Source organism: Budorcas taxicolor, chromosome 1 (genome assembly GCF_023091745.1).
Source record: "Budorcas taxicolor isolate Tak-1 chromosome 1, Takin1.1, whole genome shotgun sequence".
NCBI lineage: Eukaryota > Metazoa > Chordata > Mammalia > Artiodactyla > Bovidae > Budorcas > Budorcas taxicolor.
In genome coordinates, this window is record NC_068910.1 from 216361782 (window position 1) to 216383845 (window position 22064).

General features: G+C 52.5%; 2 protein-coding genes across 2 annotated transcripts in view; one reads left to right on the plus strand and one right to left on the minus strand.

Moving 5' to 3' along the window:
- The window catches only part of CAPN7 (calpain 7), a 49257-nt gene extending 42997 nt beyond the window's left edge, over positions 1 to 6260 (plus strand). The window contains exons 17-21 of the mRNA XM_052636980.1: positions 1152 to 1297; positions 2048 to 2110; positions 2646 to 2776; positions 4945 to 5037; positions 5132 to 6260. Coding sequence (XP_052492940.1) covers positions 1152 to 1297; positions 2048 to 2110; positions 2646 to 2776; positions 4945 to 5037; positions 5132 to 5276 — 578 coding nt within the window. The 3' untranslated portion in view covers positions 5277 to 6260. The remainder of the gene's footprint in view (positions 1 to 1151; positions 1298 to 2047; positions 2111 to 2645; positions 2777 to 4944; positions 5038 to 5131) is intronic.
- A 1629-nt stretch (positions 6261 to 7889) lies between these two features.
- Positions 7890 to 22064, minus strand: part of SH3BP5 (SH3 domain binding protein 5) — a 71633-nt gene continuing 57458 nt past the window's right edge. Inside the window, exons 4-9 of the mRNA XM_052636155.1 lie at positions 20549 to 20713; positions 13729 to 13859; positions 12179 to 12221; positions 11379 to 11598; positions 8862 to 9122; positions 7890 to 8488 (exon numbers count right to left, since the gene is read on the minus strand). Coding sequence (XP_052492115.1) covers positions 8289 to 8488; positions 8862 to 9122; positions 11379 to 11598; positions 12179 to 12221; positions 13729 to 13859; positions 20549 to 20713 — 1020 coding nt within the window. The 3' untranslated portion in view covers positions 7890 to 8288. The remainder of the gene's footprint in view (positions 8489 to 8861; positions 9123 to 11378; positions 11599 to 12178; positions 12222 to 13728; positions 13860 to 20548; positions 20714 to 22064) is intronic.

Sequence of the window (22064 nt, forward strand, 5' to 3'; positions counted from 1 at the left end):
AAAAAAGTTTCCTTTCTCTCTTATACAGATCGACTTTGCCACTCCAGGGCACTTTCTGGTTTACAGTTTTATTTTGATCACGATACTTGGAAGTAAATTGGACTGTTCTCCACCCCACAGAAAAGTAAATTGAGACATAGGTCAGACTGTTCTGGATCACAGACGTGCCAGTCCTTTTCCCCTCACACTAGACCACACCACCTCTAAGCACAAGAGACTTACTACGTTTGAGACACTAAAATTTTTCCTACAAGTTACATTATCAATATTCAGTGTTTCTAAATAATATCAGCAATATAGCATTGATCTTAAATGACTTAATTGATATGCATGAAATGACTATTCTGTCAGCCTTGACTCATGAACCTGTCAAAGAATATCCCAGGCAGCATTGCCTGTAGCAGCAAAATCCTGGAAATAAACCAGATCTCCACATCATCTGGACACCTAGATGGGGAAGCACAGACACAGTGTGTCCGCCTCACATGACGGCGTGTGCTGTTGCACATGCAGATTTGAAAGGAGTGAACCTGTGTAGACCAACACGGATCCCAAAAGCCTGAGAAATGAGGCGCAGAACAGGACACACACTGCTTGTTTCTTTAGTCACGAGTGTGTGTGTGTGTCTCTGTGTGTGTAAAAGTCTGCAAAGATGCCCATCAAATCCATCAGCGTGGAATGGAATAAGACTTAATGGTGGTGGTTAAAGGAACTGTTTTACAAAGAAGCTAGTGTGACAAAAAAGGATAATTGAATCCTGAGTGCTAGAGGATATAGATAACATGTTTATATACTTCTTTGTGTCTTTTTAAAAAATTTCCTCAAAAGGAAAAAAGAAGTTAATGTTGATTTTAAAATCCTCTGCCAGGAGAGAAAAATAAGACACAGGCAAATAGCAGGGATTATCATATACCTTGTTGAATGTGTTCCAAAAAGATTGCTTTCTGTGTATTAGAAATTATTTAATTTTCAAGTTTTAAGTTGTTTAAAGTTTTAAATTGAAATTGTAATTCTTTAATACCATTGTATTTTAAACACAGAATTAAGGGGATGTCCATCCATTTAATTATTTTTCCTACCGTCAACCATAAAACTTAAAAACTACAGAGAGTAAAGTCCCATCTTCTGTAAACCCACTTGTTTATTCGCAGCTGACCCACCTCCATACATTGATGGGATTCGGATTAACAGCCCTCACTATCTGACTAAGATAAAGCTGACCACTCCGGGGACCCACACCTTTACGCTAGTGGTTTCCCAGTATGAAAAGCAGAACACCATCCATTACACAGTGCGGGTAAGTAAACCAGCGCAACAGAGTGATGATAGAGAGCAGTAACGCCTCTGCTTGTGAGATTACCTACAAAAGGCTTATTTATGAAGATTGACTTTTATACACTGCTGAGTGTGTATTTATCTGTATAACAGTTTTGTTAAATTATGACGGTGATTCATGCAGAAAATAATGTTTTTGAACAGTAACGAAATGTTTTTATTTTGAATAACATTTTGAATGAATATTTTAGGTTTTAGAGTAGTGGTTTACTCCCGAGGCAATGTGGTATATTGGACCAGTAAACTCACAGAGCAATAAAATCTCCTTTAGTCTTCATAATACTTTTATTGACTTAAAAAAGAAAACCTTGAACTTAGTGAAAGGAAATTTACTGCCTGTAAACATATTGCTCTCATGTAACTGGGAAGGTCATTGTAATTATCTTCTTCATAGATTTGTTTGCCGTAACTTAGTAAAGAAGCTCAAAGGAATAGATTTTTAGTGATGAAAGGGACACTGGGGAGCTGCTTTCTTAAGATGCAGAAGCCAAGGCCTGGGGGGTTGTGGTGTGTCCCGAGCTGCGGTTGGTGGCAGCGGAGCCAAGATAAGCACCCTGGCCACCCACCTGCAGTCCTTTAATTCTGCCCTGATACAGGAGGCCCACAGAATCGGGGCTGTCAACTACCCCAGCTGATTTCTTAGTCTTCCAGAACATTCTAAAGTGTGTTGTAAGTATACATTGTATCACTATAATTTTTTTTTTCACTCTAGGTATACTCAGCATGCAGCTTTACTTTTTCAAAGATTCCTTCCCCGTACACTGTATCAAAACAGGTAAAAGAGATTTTTTTCCTTTGGGTCACAGTCTCATTGAAGTCTTAGAAGTCCCTTTTTTTTTCCTTTCACATTTAACAGTTTCTTACAAAGTAAAAACATTGTAGGATTTGACTGTAAGTATAGTCTCCAGTCCGGGTTGGGACACACGAACTTCAGTGGGCTCAGAGTGATCCTGTGTGGAAAAGTTGAATTCAGAGAAAGAAGATGTGTGCAGACCTTGGTCAGCAGGGACGGCAGCGTGCAGGAACCTTTTACGCAGCATTTGAGACTGATTCTACAGGGTGGGCTGGACGTGGGCAAGAGGATTTGAGGGGGACTCTTTGGCAGGGAGGACTGGAAGACAGGGGGTGGAGACAGGGCTGAGATGGCAAGGTGGCCGGGCTGATTGGAGAGTCACGCTGAAGAGACAGATGATGGAACCCCAGTGGAGAGCTGCCTTTTTTCTTTTTAAAGGTGCAGAGGAATTTTATTGTCTTTAAAGCAGAATTCTAGAATGTGAAGTTTTGTTAATACAAAGGCTTTGCTTTATTAGATTAATGGAAAGTGGAGTGGTCAGAGTGCCGGAGGATGTGGAAATTTCCAAGAGACTCACAAAAATAACCCCATTTACCAATTCCATATAGAAAAGACGGGGCCGCTACTGATCGAGCTAAGAGGACCAAGGTTTGTGATAAAGTTAACTTTCTTAAATTAATGATACTGTGTTAAAAATGAGCTTAGTGGAACAGAATAGGGTTTTGAAACATATTTTTATGGACACTTCATCTGTGATTAAAGACAGTATAGTGAGGAAGATGTGCTGGAATAATTAATATCCGTGTACAAGAAAGGTGATCAGGCCTCTGACTCACATCCCGTCTAAAATTCACTTCCAGGTATCCTACTGAAAACAGGAGATAATAGCCTCAGGATAAGGAAAGACATCTCAAGACAACAAGCACATGAAAAGATTTGTAAATATCCTACATTAGTAAGAAAAAAGTCTGTAGGTTTTAAAAAATAACAAAAATAAAACCTTTTAACAGGCATGTCATAAGAGAAACAATCCAAACAGCCAATAGATTGTAAGAGCCAAAATTTAGAACAGCCAGTGTTCATCAGTGGCTTTTAAAAGACTATAAAATAGTCATGCGGTAGAGTCCAACATAGGAGAAGGCAATGGCGTCCCACTCCAGTACTCTTGCCTGGAAAATCCCATGGACGGAGGAGCCCGGTGGGCTGCAGTCCATGGGGTCACTGAGAGTTGGACACGACTCAGCGACTTCACTTTCACTTTTTACTTTCATGCATTGGAGAAGGAAATGGCAACCCACTCCAGTGTCCTTGCCTGGAGAATCCCAGGGACGGGAGCCTGGTGGGCTGCCGTCTATGGGGTCGCACAGAGTCGGACACGACTGAAGCGACTTAGCAGCAGTAGCAGCAGCAGAGTCCTACACAACAGTAAAAATAAAAGAACAGCTCCCCACAACAGGCTGGGTGGGTCTCAGGACGGAGGCTGAGCTGAGCGACGGAAGCCACACAACCCAGTGTGTACTGTGCTCCCACTTGCACGAAGCCAAGAGCAGGTGGAGCTGCACTGCCGTTGAGGATGCACTCAGGCCGCCACACCGCAGGCAGGGCAGGGGCGGCAGCAGTAGACGAGCTTGCGCCGGGACAGAAGCCGCGACCAGAGGGCCGCACGGGGGCTCTCCTCAGGGCGCTGCCGCGGGGACAGCTGGGCGTCTGTTCACTTCTGCTAAGCTACCTATGTTTCGTGTGCACTGTTACATTTCTTGTGTGTTGTGTTGTATTTCCCAGTTTTAAAAGGTTTAAAAAAGAGAATACAAATAAAAATAGTACGAGCTTCTAAATAAAACTAGGCTTAATTTTGCCTGCCGGTAATTACAAACTGTTTTGAAAGAAACTAATAATCCTTTAGATAGGACTAAGCTATTTTTCTACAATCATTTTCAAAAATGTCACCAGTTTGATAGGCAAAACAAGGTACGTAGTTGCCCTTTTGTATTTCATTTCTAGGAAGCTTGAATATGGAAGAATGTTTATTGACTGTGTATTTTTTCTCTTCATATATTTATTCATATCTTTTGCCTGTTTTTCTGTTGCACTGGTCATGTTTTTAATTGTAAGCATGAATAGGGTATGTATGTAGAATATTAACTCGTTCACATATTTGCAGGCATTTTTCCCAGATTTTTTCCCACATAACAAAAAATTTTTTTTCATTATAATCAAACCTGTTTCTTTTGGTTTATTTTGCTGTGGCCAGGAAGTCTTGCCCTAATATCAGTTTCACTGTGCTTTCTTCTAGTTCTTCTATGGTTTTTATTCTTTTTTAAATATATATGGATTGTGTTTTATATTGGGTGTGAAATACAGTGTAACAATTTTTTTTTTCTAAGTTTTTGTCATCACCACCTGCATAAATAATCCTTTCCCTACTGATTTGGAACGTCACGTCTACCATAGGCTAATTCTTCTATAAATTTAGATTTTATTTCAGGGTTCTGTCCTTTTCCTTTTATTTATTTACTTTTTTTGCCTAATACACTATTTTAACATTATTCTCTGAGAGCCTGTGATAAAAATACAGTCTTTTCTAAAGTAAATTTCATAAAATGTCCACCTTTATGGCTTCAACTTAAAAAGATAAATGACATTTTCTGTAATTAAGAGTAAAAATGGTATGCATGTGCCTCAGAGTGCTGTTTCCTCCTACTGAAGCTTTAGAAACCTGTACTTAATAGTCTATCTGCACTTTAGGTATAGTGATTTTGGGTATATGTGTGAGACGACTTAATAACAGCAGTGATGTACTCTTTTTTTACTGCTAGGCAGTACAGTGTTGGATTTGAAGTTGTAACAGTTTCTGTGGTGGGAGACCCTGGTCCCCATGGGTTCCAGAGGAAGTCCAGTGGTGACTACAGGTAATGCTGGCTTTTTGATTGCTGTCTGATTCACACTCTGCCTTCTGGGGCATCATCACTTAAAAACCTTGGTTCTCGTTTTCCCTGAACACAGGTGTGGGTTTTGCTACCTGGAACTGGAAAACATACCTGCTGGGATCTACAATATCATTCCCAGTACTTTCTTGCCCAAACAAGAAGGACCCTTTTTCTTGGACTTTAATAGTATTATCCCCATCAAGACGACACAGCTGCAGTGACAGAAACCACAGCGATCGCTGGGTCTTATGCTCACCAGACATCAGCTCTCGAGGACACTGTAACGCAGCAGTCAGAACAGAGCAGAATCTTCAAAACGCTCCTGGGGAATCTGGCGCTGAAGTCAGGCTGTGTGGTGAGAACTGTATGTAGCCAGAATTACCCTCTGTCGCTCAGAAGTACTGTTTACGCGGTTGTGTGTGTGGCCTGCACTTAGGGGCTGTGTTGTATGACAGCGTGTAGACGATCGTAAAGGTTAGACGCAGTCAAGCACTGAGATGGGCGCCCGTACCAAGGCCGCATGAGGGAAGTGCAGACTCACGGAGCAGAACGGCGGCAGGGATGCTTCTCTGGAGAACTTACGCTGTCTGTCTTTTGGCAGCACATGTTGTAAGGTAAACCTGCTTGTGGTGTTAGCTCTCCTGTGTGTCCTGGGCAACAAATGACCAAATGAATTGTGTTACCATGGGATTTTAGTTCTGTGTTATTTATGACTTTAAGTGTTTACTGTTGCCCAGAGGTCATGAAAGGATCGAGTTTAAGAAACACAGTTGACTTTATAGCGTGGAGATGCTCATGCTTAAGAGTGACGGTTGCTGAGGCTGGACACCTGTCTCCCATTGACTCACTGAAGAGGACTGAGGTATAGTCATCAGTGCCGTTTTATCAGGTTGAGGAAAGCAGTAGTCTGAGACACTGAAGACATCACAATTTAGTTTGTATAGCCTTCCTTTAAATTGCTCCATATAGTTCAGTGTTCTTACGGTAAGAGCACTCTAAAAAAACATGATTAAGAATTTAATACATGGTGATTGGGTCGCAAGATACTGTTATGTGTAAATTCCCCATTGTTTACATAAAAATCCATTAGAGTAGAATGATGCTCAGTCAAGATTTTAAAGATCTAAAAATAGTGGAATTTTTCATCTCTATTGAAACTTTTGTATTTCTACTATCTTTAATCGAAATAAAATGTTTATACTTATGGAAACTGCATAGTTTAACCTAGAGAAATTATTAAAGAACTTCATGTGGTATGGTCCATCTAAAACAGAACTCATGACTTGCATGAAAATTCACATTTTTTACCCCAAAAAAAAGTGTTCTTCATTCAAGCTAGTGGCAGATTGTTGTGTTAGTGAGATTTCATTTTGGTAAATACTTCAGTGCTTTCACTTTTAACATACTTTAGGTGGATTAATTTTCCGTGACTTTAAAGAAGAATCTAAAGCATAACAGGTGTATTTATTATAGGCATGATTTGAGCCTTGTGTGTTAAAGATCTTATCTTAGATGCAAACTGTGACCTAATCCCTGCCTTCAAAACCCAATGGGGGAGACCTATATAAACAGTTACTGTATTGCAGTGTGAATTCTGTAGAGAGCTCTAAACAGAGCGCACGATGACTAACTTTGGTTGGACTGATACAGAAAGAGAATAGAATCAGCTGGGGAGCTTTTCAAAGCCCAGTGCCCAGGGCTGCCCGCATCACTCACCAGCCCCTGCGGCTGAGACCGGGAGACGCCCAGGCCTCCAGCCTAAGCGCTTGTCTTTGTTTCGAGCCCACCGTGTCTCCATACTGCTCAGCTTCAGTAGCAGCAGAAGTGGAATTCCAATTCACACCTGCTAATCAGGGCGTACACTGTTAGGACCCAGGACCTTAAGTGAAAATAAGAACAGGTGACCAGTGCACGCATGCTCCTCATGGCAAGAGGGCTGCCTCGGACAGAAGATTCGGGCAGTATCAGGATTCCTTACCTGAAGTCACAAAAAGACATTTTCTTAAGCCATTTTTATTACACTCAAGGTATTAAGACAAGTACAAAATAACCTTGTAATTAGGATACTGTATCAGTCATTAAAAAGAGAGGACAGTGTGAAGAGATTTACAAATGACATATATATATATATATAAGTTGACAGACGTGAATGGGGTTTTTTTTTTCTTTTAGAAATGCTGTTTTCTTAACAAAAAAGGACAAAGTACAATGTTCTAAATACGGGTAGCCATGGAAACAAGAAAAGCAGTGCTACAACACTGAACACTGTTAGCATAACAGACACGATCGCTTCTATCAACAGCCTCTGCCACCCTGTGCCCCCTCCCTTTCCTAGCTGTAAGGGACAGTTTCCGCTTAAGAAATACTAGTGCAGCATAACCCTTAAATAACTGTTTATTTTTAAAAGTTACAGCCTACAGAGAAACCAACACCTTGTCGACCTAGAACAACACTGGCCACCATTCCTCATGCACGGGCCTTAGAATAAGTCCCCTTGGCTGGTGGGGTGAGGTTTACGTGACAGGACTCCTCCCTGCCCACAGCCACAGGCTCCCATCCATGACAGGCCCCTGCCCGAGTCCCCCCATCCCCACGCGGCATTCACCCTTCCCACCCCAAAAAGTGCAGCTCATGGCAACCTTCGACAAACAAAATATTTTAACGGGCGTCCCAGCAAACACATTTTAAACGCCCCCGTCTGAAAACCAGAGATGATGAAAATGAATTCTGTTCTTGGATTTTTTTTTTTTAAAGCCTTCACTGGATCAGAAAGCGTTGTTGCAAATATTTGAGTTTCATTTGCGTGCACTTGTTTTCCTTTAGATACCATCCCCCCCCCCCCACCCCGCCCCGGGATCTAAAGGAGAGAACAAGGCTGTTTTCCCAAATAAGTGGGCCCTTGAGTCTGCTGGGGGCTCAGCTCCCCCGGCCCTCGGCTGGCTCAGGGTCTTTTCTGGGAACAGGTTACTGCTTGCATGACACCGTGACGGGGACCGTTCCAACAAAGGCCGTGGACCTGGTCACAGCCCGCCCGCAACTGACTGCACGGGAAAACACGCCAGCCCAGAAGCACTCACCCCACAGACAGACCTCCAGCCCTCGAGCCCACTGAAGCCTCACTCGTGTGGTTTAGAGGAAAGGGCTGGGATTTGGCATATATTTTGTGATTATTGGCACAATGTCCTCCGTCCGGTTCGTGTATAAACACTGGCCCGCGCCGGGGCCAGGGCGCGTCAGCCGATCTGCACCACGTGTGTGTCCGTGAGGCCCGCACGCCCGGGGCCCCGCAGGGACAGCCGCCGCACCCCGTCCTCCAGGGCCTGGCCCGCGGGCTTCGGGGGGCTCCTGCTGCCATCGCCGCTGCTGCTGCCTAGCCTCCGGTGGCTGCCTGCCTTGTCACCCATCTTATTCTCTGCCCCCTCTGCTCTGTCCCCTGTGGAAACAGAAAGACCCTGCAGTGAGTCCTGACAGTCCCAGGGGTCACCCGGGCCCCCCCACAGCCAACCAACCAGCTGCACCTCCAGACGCCCAGGGGGCACAGAAGCACCTCCGCCACAGCAGCGCCTCCTGCTTTCCCTCCCTGAGAAGCTGTAGACGTCCCTGACCCTCGGAGATGAGACCTGTCCTATACTAACAGCCGGGAAACAGAAGCCTCTCCAGCGGGGGTGCCTGTCCAGAGGACTGTTGTCATGAGAGAGAGCGAATCACGTCGGGAGCCACACTGCGGCGCGTTCAGAGAGGCCCTGATCGCAACATCCAGCCTGGGGTGGTCCCTGCCTTCCCCCCACCCGGGGGGCTGCACTCACCTCGCTCCACCTCGCACTCGGGGGATGAGGCCCCGCTGCACTCGCTGCGGGGGCCCAGCCCCGGGAACAGCACCCCGAACTCTGACAGGGACACGGGGCTGGGCAGGTCCAGGCTGGCGGGCCGCATAGCCGCGGGGAACTGCTCAGGCATTTCCGACGGGCTCGTGGGCCCCGAGCTGAAGCTGGACAGGGACTGGGTTTCCGAGTCATCCTCAGACACAAAGGCGCTGCAGTTGTCATCTTCGAAGGCCTCGGAGGCCACTGGGAGCGGGGAGAGAGGAGAGCCATCACTCAGGTCTGACTGAGGGCCACCCAGTCCCTGACACACCCTCCGGGCGTCCCCACTGCAGAGACAGGGCCAGGCAGCTGCAGGACCCGGCCTCCGGACCCCGGAGAAAAGGGCCATGGCCGCCTCAGCTCGCGAGACCAGACTCCAGAGCACCCTGAAGGGAGGAGGCTGGACCCACCAACGGCCAGGGTCCTTAACGTCACTCTGCAGCCCCTGTCCCAGAAGTCACCGTCACCAGACACTGCCTGAGGTGGAATGGAAGGCGAATTCAGCCTCAGGTGTGGTTTTTCTCCACCCCGGGCCCCAGAACAGACCCCCATGGGCACAGGAGGAGGGCAGGCCTGCGTGACGTGTCCTAATGGAGCCAGCCAGGCCTCGGAGCTGCCTCCTCCCACGGAAGGAGCTGCGGGAGCTCTGACGGATAGTCCTGCACGGGGTCTCTGCTGGGGCCTCGGTCACCTTCTGAGTAGCTTGCCATCTCATGAGTCCATGGAGATCACCATTTGCCACAAAGGAACACAGTTCCCTTGCGGGCCTCTGTAGCCTGTGCCTCACTCGGTCTGTGGGCCGTTCTAACTGAGGCCAGGGACAGCTTGCAAGTCACCTCAGCTCTGAACAACATCCCAGTCCCGTTTCCTCCTCCCCTGGCTTTAAAGACAGTCTGAAGCGCCCCATGGAAGTACTATTAATGCTGGGCACACAGAATGGGCTCAGACCTGAGTTCACATCCCATCTTTGCTGCTTGCTTGGTACCCTTGGTTAAGTTACTGAACATCTCTGAGCTTCATGTCCCTCTCCACACAGGGTTTACGAGATGAGGTACACTAAAGGACTCATCCCTGCTGTTCAAATTACAGTTTTCTTTGACCTGGGCCCTCACACTTGAATGTTTGTTGCCTGAATTAAGGCACTGGGCTGGATGAAGCACAAGCTGGAATCAAGATTGCCAGGAGAAATATCAATAACCTCAGATAGGCAGATGACACCACCCTTATGGCAGAAAGTGAACTAAAGAACCTCTTGATGAAAGTGAAACAGGAGAGTGAAAAAGTTGGCTTAAAGCTCAATATTCAGAAAACTAAGATCATGGCATCCAGTCCCACCACTTCATGGCAAAGTAGATAGGGAAACAGAGGCTGACTTTCATTTTGGGGGGCTCCAAAATCACTGCAGATGGTGACTGCAGCCATAAAATTAAAAGACGCTTACTCCTTGGAAGGAAAATTATGACCAACCTAGACAGCATATTCAAAAGCAGAGACATTACTTTGTCAACAAAGGTCCGTCTATTCAAGGCTATGGTTTTTCCAGTAGTCATGTATGGATGTGAGAGTTGGACTGTGAAGAAGGCTGAGCGCCGAAGAATTGATGCTTTTGAACTGTGGTGCTGGAGAAGACTCTTGAGAGTCCCTTGGACTGCAGGGAGATCCAACCAGTCCATCCTAAAGGAAATCAGTCCTGAGTGGTCATTGGAAGGATTGATGCTGAAGCTGAAACTCCAATACTTTGGCCACCTGATGCGAAGAACTGACTCATTTGAAAAGACCCTGATGCTGGGAAAGATTGAGGGCAGGAGAAGAGGGAAACAGAGGATGAGATGGTTGGATGGCATCACCAACTCAATGGACATGAGTTTGAGCAAACTCCGGGAGTTGGTGATGGACAGGGAGGCCTGGTATGCTGCAGTCCATGGGGTCCCGAAGAGTTGGACACAACTGAGCAACTGAACTGAACTGAGGAAAGATCATGGGGGGAAAGCCAACAGCCAGTATTCCTCAGAAAAAGCAAAGCAGGGCATGCGGACAGACAGGGTTGGGGCAGTAGGGTGGGTTTCCGAATTGACGTGGAAGGAACTACAGCAGCCCTCTGTATCCACTTCCCAGGGGTGGCCCTGGGAATAGGTCCCCGCGCTCAGACACCACGTGTGGAGTGACCCCAGGGGCCAGCGCGCCTTCAGTCAGTCCTGACCACCCCTCTCTCTAGCGGATAGCCAGGACCATCACATGCCCCACTTTACAGGGGAAGGAATGGGAAGTCAGGCCTCGGCCCACGTCGTGGCAGGGCGGCCAGGACTCGAATCAGAGCCGTCCCCCAGGTCCCTGTGCCCCGACGGCGCTCCTTCCCTGCAGGGCTTCTCAGAGCCTCGGATGCCCTAGTAAGTGCTTGGAATCTCAGGGGTGAAAGCGCGTCACTTCCCAAACTTATCTAAGTGCAGCACGCTGACTCACCGGAAACGGCGTCGGCTTCGGGCTTGCGCCCAGACAGGCCCTCGGCGGGCACAGCTCCGCCCTCGGCGCCGACGCCGCGCCCGCGGGGCCCCATGGCGCCGGAGCGCCGCCGCTCGTGGATCTCGTCCGAGATGGTCTCCAGGTTCCGCAGCGCCGTCTTGTACTCGCCCTTGGCCAGGGCCAGCTTGGCCTGCAGCTCGTCCACCGTCTTCTTCAGCTGCTGCTCGGGAGACGCGGGGGGTGGGCGGTGAGCGAGGCCGCGCCCCCGCCGGGCTCCGGGGTGACGGGGTCCCTCACCCCTCAGGACGCGGCCGGGGACCTGGTCCCCCTTCCGCAGAGCGCTATGCACCAGCGCTCAGCCTGCAGTCCGGTGACCACCCTGGCTCTACGCCCAGAAACGACCCGGGGCCCCCGCTCCCCCCACGCCAGAGGCAGCGGTGGGGGTCGGGCCGCCTGAGCCCCGCGCCGTGGACCTCACGCTGCGCGGCGTCGGAAGCCCCCGGCGGGCGTGTGTAAAGCCGGAGGGCTGGGGCTGCCCGCGGAGCCCGGGGAGTCTGCCGCGGCGCCGGCAAGCTCCCCGGGGCCGTGCGGAGGACCACGGACCGAGGATGCTTTGGCCAGAGACATGCAGAGGCTCCGTGGGCTGCAGAGAGCACCGCGCCAGCAGCCGAAGCCTCGGTCAAGAACGTGTCTCCTGACCTGGCGGCCGTGGGGCCGTGTGAAGGCCCACTATAGAAAGGGGGGACTCGGAGGACAGACATCGCCTACCCACCCGCTTCAAAGCCAAAGGCCACACGTACCTCAAGCTGCAGGTAGTACTTCGCCTTGAGTTCAAAGTAAGGCCTGCGGGGGGCAGACAGAAGGAAACCCGTGAGAGCCTGGTCAGCAGTGACCCCCATGCGCTCCACGGGGGTGTCCGGGGCAGCGACTGAGCCGCCCACCAGCGTTTACTCGGCTTCAGCGGGGCCGTGAGGGCAGCGGGCAGAGATCCAGCTCCCGGGCCTGACCCATAACAGACGCTCACCCAGGGCAGAGGCGCCAGAAGGCCGGTCTCCAGACACAGGAGCCCCGCACGCGGGCACACGCAGGCCGGGCCGCCACCCCGGCTCTCCGTCCTCCCTGCGGGGTGCTAAGGCCACAGGGGGCGCCCAGCAGCGAGGGGGGCCCCAGCTCCGCCGAGCTCACTCGGGGAGAGGTACCGAGACTCACTGGGCACAGCGGGGCCTCCGCCGGCGGCGGGGCTCGGTCGGCCTCCGGGACTCCAGGTAGGACTAGCGGATCGCACGCAGAACCCCCAGGCCACAGGCCAGGAGAGCGTGGGAGAGGCCAGCACGCCCTGGGCTCTGGGCCAGCCGGCGGGGACACACCGGCTCCGTTCAGGGGCTTGGGGGTCGGCGGAACGTGAGGAGGCAAGCACTTTATTCTTGAGCCCCTCAACCACTGCGAAGCTTGGGGGTCTGTCTGTGGCTGAGCAATCGAGGCCATTCCAGGTCTCTGCTTGGAGGCCCAGCAATTGTGAGGGACGCAGGGAGCCTTCCCCAAGGTCATTGTCAGATAATACACAGGAGTGGTGATGAGAAGAGCTGGAGAAAAGCTCCATTGAAACCGGTCTTCACAACATTGTAAATCAACTAACAACAGTTCAAATAAATAAATACACACAGACATACACACACATTAAAAAAAAATTATTCCTTTGGGCCCATCTGTGTATGCATGTAATTTGTGTCTGACGAATTGTGCTTTCAATGTCTTCTGTGGCCTGCCTTTATTACATATAAATGTTATGAACATATTCATATACTAATGAAGACAGAACCCATGTCATCATGATTTTAACTGCTAGAAACTAGTCTGATGTGTGGAAGTGTCAGGGCTTATTTAACCAAAGACCCTACTGTCGGACAAGGTTAACTGTTCCTAATCTTTAATACTGTAAGAAACTTTGGAAATACACATCCTGTCGCCAAAAAAAAAAAAAAAGAAAGGAAACCAGTCTTGGGCCGTTTCATCAGCTCTGGGTCTCTGAAGGATGTGTAGTATCTACAAAGCTCACCCCCACTGTGCGGACAGGTAAAACTGAGGGGAAGGATCGTGTCCACACCGTCAGCCACAGAGCCAAGGGCACACAGCCCTGAGTTCCCCAAAATGCAAGTGCAGCCCAGGGCCCAGGTAACGCCCTGCCCTTGAAGATTCATTCCTGTGTGCTCCCAGGGGGTCACGCCTGGAGGAGCCCGGGGGATGCAGAGAACACAGTGGGAGCCGGGGCAGGCACTGCTGGGGCCACGGGAAAGGCTGAGACGTGCGGGAGGAGAGCAGCCCAGCCCAGGGGCCCGCCCTCCCGGCTCACTTGGACTTGTTGATGGCCCGCTTGAGCTTCTTCTCCAGCTGCCGCATGCGGCCCATGGCCGCGTTGTAGCGCGCCGCCGTCTCCTTGTGCACCAGCTCGCTCCTCGCCTTGGTCTGCTCCGCCTCCATGACCTGAGGGCCACAGCAGAGGGGACGGGGTCAGCGTGCCACACCCAGAACGGCCCCCTGCTGCAGGATCACTTACTCTCTGTGTTTAAAAAGGTGAGGAATCTGGGATTAACATATACACGCTACTATATGTAAACGACATCAGCCACTAGGACCTCTGTATAGCATACGGAACTCTACCCCATATCTTGTAATAACCTATAATAGAAAAGAATCTGAATATACATACATACAAACATACATATCCATGTATATGTATACAAGTGAATCACTGTGCTGTATAACGGAAACTGACACATTATAAATCAACTGTACTTCCATTTTTTTTAATAAACAAAAATGTAAAAGTTAAATGAGGAAATTAGTGGGGAGACAAAGATTAAACAAATTTGCAAAGAAAAGAGGGTCGCCCTTCCCAACTCATCCATTCTGGAAAAGTCATTTCAGACAAGATTAAACAGCCCAATCGGCTGAGGCGACGAGCAGGAAAAGGACAGAACAACATGAAGCACCCTCTGAGCCAGTGGGTGTCCACTTCCGCAGAGTGGCCACCATGGGCTCCTCCTGTCCCACCGCAGGTCAGGAGCCGACGGGCGGGCAGGTGACCTGAGAGGGACTCGGACATCAGGGGCCTGGGAGCCCTCCAGAGCCAGGTGTGTGATCAGGACAGCGGGAGAGTGAGGACCTCAGCCGTCTGGCCCCTTCCCAAACGTTCCGACTTAGCTGGTGGATGCCGAAGAATCCAGGATCCAGAAGGATTAAGCAGAAACAGATTCTGAGGCTCACACAGATTTTTGTGGCCAGAAAACTTGTCAGCTAGAATGCTGGGGGGAACGTTTTCAAAATGAATTCAAAACCCAACAGTCCAGGGCCCTCTGTGGGGGTCCAAAGGCATGTTCCCAGAAGCAGGGACCGTGTCGGTTCTCTCCCCACTGACCTAGAAATGCATCAGAACAAAGCCGGCTGGGAGGAGAGAGGACGCAGGAGAGAAAAAGCAGTTTGGACCACGGAAACGGCTGCAACTTCCTTCCTGCCTTCTACTTACAACTCACCCAAGTACGGGGTGAACTAGAAAAGCAGTAGCAAGGGGGGGATAAAGGGCCAGCTTTTTATTTTACCCAAAGAGCAGCCAGGAGGAACCCAGAGGGCCCTCAGATCGCTGGTCCACTCTCTCAGACCCCGCAGGACAGTTTCAGGAGGACACCACCCAGGAGGCAGCCAGCAGTCCATCACCTGCCCCGGGAAACAGCCATAGTCAGCTCAGGGTAGTTTCCTCATGCACTTAAAATCAGGTGTTTTTTAAGAATCGAGAAACTCTGACATGAGCAGAAAACATCGAGGCATCCTGTCTATGGCCCTCTTCTCCAGGTTATCTCTGCTTTTCGTTGTCTTGGAGCTGTTTCATGACCCTACAAGTTGTGGGAAACTGATAGTAATACAAATGATTCTTATCCCTAGAAATCAAGAGGAACTGTGTGGAGATGCATTTGCTTATTGCTTGCCCTGTAAATACTGACCAATTCTGTATCTGCCTGTTAATTCACTTCAGCACTCTTGAACTTAAGCGTGAGTGTTTTTCTTCTGAATTCTCCTTTCAAAGAGCTGTAACATCAGATTAGTTCCATCCTTAATTAATGCGTTAAATAAAATATTTTATAAGAGAACACTTCATATGTATCAGAGTTAAAGCTTTACCTTCTTTTAAAATATAAATATATATATATATGCTTTTAACAATGGTTTTAATGCTGGAGATACTTTTAAAAACAGAATTAGAACAAAGTCAGAGAGGGAAATAGGGAACCAAGACAAGCTTGCTAAAATGACCTCTCAATCAAGATCAAGGGGCTTGGGAAACCCTTCCGCTTGGCTTCTCACATCAAAGACGTCAGAGAGACATCAGAGGCGCACAGAACCTCACCAGCTTGGTCACTTAAGAGAAACAGCAGTAACTCTTCAGTCTAAAGCTGTAAGGATTTACTGCTGTAACCTTTATGAACACGTGAAACCCAAGCCTATCAGACAGGTGAAGACATGCTGTGGAGACTGGCTCTACTACAAGCGGATTCAGTGCAGGGTTCACCTTTAAGGACCCGTCTGAAAGCATAACGATTTTTTTTAATAGTTTTTTTGATATGGACTGTTTTTAAAGTCTTTATTGAATCTGTATGATAGTGCTTCTGTTTTATGCTTTGGTTTCTGGCCGCGAGGCATGTGGGATCTTAGGTCCCCAACCAGGGATGGATCCTGCACCCACTGCCCTGGAAGGTGAAGTTCGAAACACTAGGCCGCCAGGGAAATCCCTGAAAGCATTTTAAAGAGAGACCTACAAAAGCTGAGATTTGAGGCTACGGTGAAGAGCACCCACTGCAAGAAGCAGGGTTCCCACCAACTTTGCCTTCGTTTTTCCTTGGTCCTTGGTCTGCAAAAGAGCTTTCTAAAGTTAAGCCCTCAGAAGAACCCAAGCACTTGGCAACGTTGCCAGCTCAGACTGAGGCGGCAGCAAGCACACTGCTCCCTGCCTCAGCCCCACCGGCCGCACCTACCACCTCGCCCCAACTCCCAGACCCCATGTGCACAAGCTCCTGCTATTAGAGGAGAGCCCCTCACTGTGCTTCCTGCCTCCAGGCAGAAAGTCACCAAGCGGTTCACCTTGGTTACGTCTCCTCGGCAACTCAGCAGCCCCTACAGCCTGGAATCGGGTGTGAACTGTGTGCCCAGGGATGAGAAAGCGGCGGGCAGATGCTGGGAAGGTGGAGACCGCAAAAGGAAGCGAAATGCAGAGGTCCCTGCAGGCCTTGAGGTGCCTGGACACACATGCAACCCAGACCCGAGGAGCCAGCACAGTGCCCAGACCTCCATGAAGACCAGGCTACTGGGCCTGGACTGCGGGCCCCGCTCCCAGCTCTGCACCATGCTCTTCAGTTTACCACCAACAAATCCAACTCAGAGCCAAGTACACTGAGGAAGCACATCCTGTGTGCCCGGAGCACACTGGAGACCAAGCCCTGGACCGCCAGCCTCACGGTGCAGACACACCGCAGCACCACGCCCCTCAGGCGGCTGAGATCCAAGTTGTTGGGGCTACCTGGGGTCGGGGTGGGGGGCAGGGAGGGGGCAGCAGCAGAGGCTGTGCAGGGGGTCTCGGTGCAGGGTGCCGGGGGGTGGGCTCGGTGCAGGGTGCTGGTGGAAAGGCATGAGTGAGGAAGCCCTTAGGGGGGCTTAGCACAGCCAAGCATCCACTCTCCACGGGAAGCATGCAGCTGCCCACCTCCTTCCCAGAGCTGACAGCCTCCCAGAGAAACCACTGTTTTCTGGCTCCCCACGTCCCCTTAGGGGACTGTGTTACTGGGCTGACCCCTGGGAGCACCAACCTCTGTGGATTCTGACAACGAAGAAGTCAGCCTCCCTGGGGTTCCCCCAAATCCACAGACATGCACTCCTGCCCCCTACAGGTTGGTTCCAGATGCCCAACAACCGACCACCCGCCACTGCCCAGCGGGAGGGTTTGGGGCCCAAGTGGCCGGAAGAGCCGCAGCCCCGGGCCCAGCAGCCAGCGGGCAGTGAGTGGGACCTGGAGAGCACGCCACGCAGCCGCCCCCAGTGCTCAGGAGCCCGAGGACATGGAGAATGGGTGCCAAGCAGGCGCCCTCCTGGGAGCACAGGGCAGCCCAGGCCCTCTGCCCACAGAGACACAGACACTGCCTGCCAGGACACCAGTGGGTACCAAACGGCTGTGTCAGCTGGGCGGGGGGCCCTGCCGGCAGAACAACCCGAACCGGGCTCCTCGCCTCGCTGTCCACCTCACCCAACCCTCTCCCAACCACACACCCTCAACCCGAGCATCCCAGATCCAAGAGCAGGGGCCACCGCTCCCAGGAAAGCAGCATTGTGGTCCCCTCAGCCCGTTCATTCCACCTTCTGATTCTTCCTGCGGGCCTGGACGCGTGGGCCCAAGGAGGTGGCATCTCAGGGCCTTGGGGGACAGATGGTACCCGCCCACCAGCACAGGAAAGCGGGCCTGACAGCTCATGTGCCTCCCAGGGTGCAGGGCACACCCCAGACCTCTCCTCCCAGCAGCTGCTGCTTCCTAACAGTTCACGCCCCACCCACAAGCCACGTGCTCCTCCTCCTCTCTGGCCTCTCCGCACAGACATCAGGAGGGCCGACGGCTCCCTCCTGGGGGTGGAAAGCTATCACCCCCGTCGTAGGGCTGCTGCTCAGCCATACCAGGTGGAGCTGGGGGAGCAGCCAGCATCGGCTGCCTAAAGTCTGAGTGGGAGCAGCAGGGACCGCTCACCCCCAGGGAGGCCCCTCAAGTGCACTGCAGAGCTCAGCTGACCCCAGCACTGAGCGCAGGACCGCTCCTTGGTCCCCGCCCGGGGCCCTGCACGTGGCCAAGCAATACAGACCCCGGGGCTCCCACAGCGACCACAGCGGGGGCCGTCACTCAAAGTCTAGAGGAACAGAAGGGACACCCAGCGGACCCTGGGGAAGGGGGTGTAGGGACCGCAGGGTCCTTCCACCATGCCTGGGGTGGGGGCCACCGCGCCCAAAGCAGGGCCGCTTTCTCGAGATGGCCTGGACCCTTCCGAGCTCCATATCCTTCTCTGGACGCTTCTGTGGCACTTTGTTCAGCAGAAGAGGTCCTTTCTCCTGAAGAAGCAGGCTGCCTGGAGGACCCAGGAGTCAGCTGAGGCCGGGGACATATTCTAAACCTTTCGCTTTGTCCACCAGCACTCAAGAAGCCCAGCTGTGCCAGGGCCCCGGGAGGGCAGCTCACAGCAGAGCCACGAGCGGGCGTTTCTGCCCCACCCGCCACAGCCACAGAGCGTGCCCCCTCCCGGCTGGGCTCAGGGACACGGGGACACGGCCCCAGACAGCTCTGCCGCGCGCTGTCTCTTGCTGGTACCACTCTCCAGCCCCCCTCCTCCCCCCTCAGGTCAAGGAGCAGCAATCTGAGCCCCATAAAACTGGGGAGGATCGAGGGAAGAGGGCCAGGAGCCCCAGGGTGGAAATCCTGGCCGGTGACCCAGGAAGTCTGCTCATCTGCAGAGGTCATCGCCACAGCCAAGAAATCGTCGGCGGCCTCAGTGAGGGGACACGTCAGATGACCCTCCCAGGGCCCTCGGAGGCCCCGTGTGATGCCAGGAGGCCCAGGGCCGTCTTGGACAGCTCCCTGGGTTGCGCACTGCACAACCCCAGGGAGCACCATTTACAAAGACAGGCGTGAAAGGTGTTCTTGGCCATCGAGGCCTAACCATCACCATCTACTATGGCCCTAGGACTTAACAAGTAGGAGAAAAAGCAGAAATATGTTCCATTATTTTTGTAAAGAACACATCAAGTGATTTCTGTGATGAGTCCTAAGTAGCTGATATGGATCTTGGTTGGGGTAGAAGGGAGGGCGGGAAGAAAAGGCAGCCCTTCCATGAAGTTCCTGGAAGGAGTTTCTTTTCCCCCATCCTTTTCACTCTGTCAAGCTACTTGTAAATTTCCAACACTCCCGACCTCCCTTTGGCGTTCCCCAGCGGACCCAGGAAAGCTGTCCCGGCCTGCATCTGGCTTCCCAGGCCTTGTGCCCACCAGGAGGCAGGAGGCTCCAGGCCACACAAGCCCAGTCAGGGGTCTGAGCTTTAGGGGGGCAGCAGTGGTGGAGTCAACGTGAATTCGACACCAAGTCCCAGCCCTTTGTGAGTTGGGCGTTCCATTTCATGTCCTGCAGGACCTGAGCCCACAGCGGCAGGTGAAACTGGAAAAGTTCTGTTCTAGCCCTGCAGGCGGCCTCTCGGGGAGTCCAGACCCGGCCTGCAGCCCCACCCCTAAGTAACCCCGCATCCAAGGCCTCAGTTGAAACTACCGAAGCCACCGCTGTCGCCTCAGCCAGCTCCCCAAGCAAACCAGCCAGAGGAGGGGGAGGAACACTGAACATCCCGCTGGACCCTTTGGAGCCTGGGCAAGTCAGGGAGAGGCGGTAAGTCCAGCAACACCCATCACTGCTGATACTCAGCCCTGTGGTCAGAGAGCAAGTCCCGGAGCTGCTGAATGATGCCCCATGATGACCTCAAACCCAGCAGGCACAGCCAGTGGCCCACAGCCTGCAGAGTCCGCTTCCCACAGGCACCCTGGTTCCCCAGACCGCACCCAGCAGGCACCCCGGGGGTTCAGGCCTCAGCCGCCACCGCCTGCCTCTCACTGAGGGCACACAGGCCCCAAGACCAGTCCGGCAGGTCATTCAGATCATCCACCCAGAGCTCCAAACCCTGACAGACCCTGGGGACTCAGAGGGAGGAGACCCTGGAGAAGGACCGGGGGTCCCCTGGGGAAGCCCACACTGGTCAGGACGGTCAAGGATGATCTGAACCAGAGGGGCCTCAGATGACAAGGACGAGGCCGCTACGGCTTCCACCAGGGGGCTGCCACCGGGGAGGACGGCTTAGTTCCAGGACTGCGGAGTCCCCGGAGAGATGACCACTTGTGGGCGAACAACATGCCTGTTTGCTCTGCTCCGGGAAACCAGTGAGGAATCCGGGGGCTGAGAGGCACGCGCACCCCGGGGACGCAGGAACCCGAGGCGGGGGCAAGCCCAGCCCCCTCCCCGCCGCACGCCCACCCTGCCCGCCCACACGCAGATGCAACGCAGGCCCACACGCGTGTGCGCGCGCACAGGCGCGCCCCGTGGAGACTCATACCCTCTGGGTGGCGTGGTTCAGCATCTCCTGCCAGGCTGAGTCGAACTGCCTCTTGTCGTCCTCCAGCAGCCGCTGCTCGGCCAGGGAGATGGTCTCCTTGGCGGCGCGGAGCACCTCGGTGGCCCTCTGGAAGTCCTGCGTGGCTCGCTGAGCCTCCAGCTGCGCCTGCGCAGGAGAGACCTCGTGAGACCGCGGACCCGGACCCATTATGACTCCCCGCCCCGGAAGGCGGGCGTCCTGAGGGTCTGCACGGGCGCGGTCCTTCTCTGCCCGTGCAGCCGGCGGACAGGCCGGGCACCCACAGGCGCGTGCAGACGCCGGATGGGGCGCGTGGAGGGTCTTCACAGCCTGGGACCCAGCAGACCCAGACGCACCGGCCGGCTCTCGATCCGAGTTAGAGGCAGCAGAGTGGCCCGACCGCGGGCCTTCACAGAGATGCCCTATCTGCCCAGTGGGCCAAGGGCAGTGTCCCCAACTCTGGGAGTTGGTGATGGAAAGGGAGGCCTGGCGTGCTGCGATTCATGGGGTCGCAAAGAGTCGGACACGACTGAGCAACTGAACTGAACTGAAGGCGGCCTTCATTAGATACTGGCTCGGCCAGCTTGGAAACTGCCCATTCCGACGGTCTTGGAAACAAGGCCGGGGGAGCCCCTGCCGAGGCCGCCCCACACCAGCCCACAGCTGGGCACCAGATGTTCATGCTGGGTGCAACAGAGGCGAAGCTGGTACACAGGCCATCAGCTCAACCCTTCATTAAAAAAAAAAGAAAAAAACAGGGCCGGAAGAAGCACAGCCACGTGTTAAATGTCACAGAGCTCCTTGGGAGCCGGCCAGGAGACCAGAGCCCCCGACCCCTTGGCAGGGCTGTTTGCATTCTACCACGAGGTGTCTGCTCCCTGGGCAGTGTTACCAACGGCACGATCACGGACAAGCAGACAGTCTATCCATGAATCACAGACAGTCAGAGGGGCTCCTGAGGACCAAAGAAAGCACGGGAGCCCCCCCCCCGGGATGCCCACCGGCCAGTCAGCTGCAGAAACTGAAGATGTCTCGGGGTCTTGACCGTCCAATGCCCATGCTCCCACTGGGGGCGGCTCCAGATCACAGAGAGCGCCCGCTAGACGAGACTGGCCCAGTACCTGACTGCCCACAAACGCTCGGTGTGGGTTCAGATGGCTGGGAGGAAGATCACAGCAGCTACTGTTGGAGCGTCCACTCTGAGTCAGACGGTATACGATGAGCTATTCCGGGCCAGGCCACACTAGGATCTCAGAATTACCCTGGGAGCGAGTCCAAGTGGCATCCTGCCTTGTGAAGGAGACCAGCTCAGAAAGGTTAAAGAAACTGCCCAGGGCCACACAGAGAGCAAGGGTGGGTCTACAGTCAAGCCCTGACCCAGGGCTTAGTGCAAAACTTCTAAAAAAATGCCACCCGCTGGGCTACACACTGCTGAGCCAGCGCTGCTCCAGGGAGGCCCCTCTTGCTGCTTCTTATCCCGGGGCCACACCGAGGATAA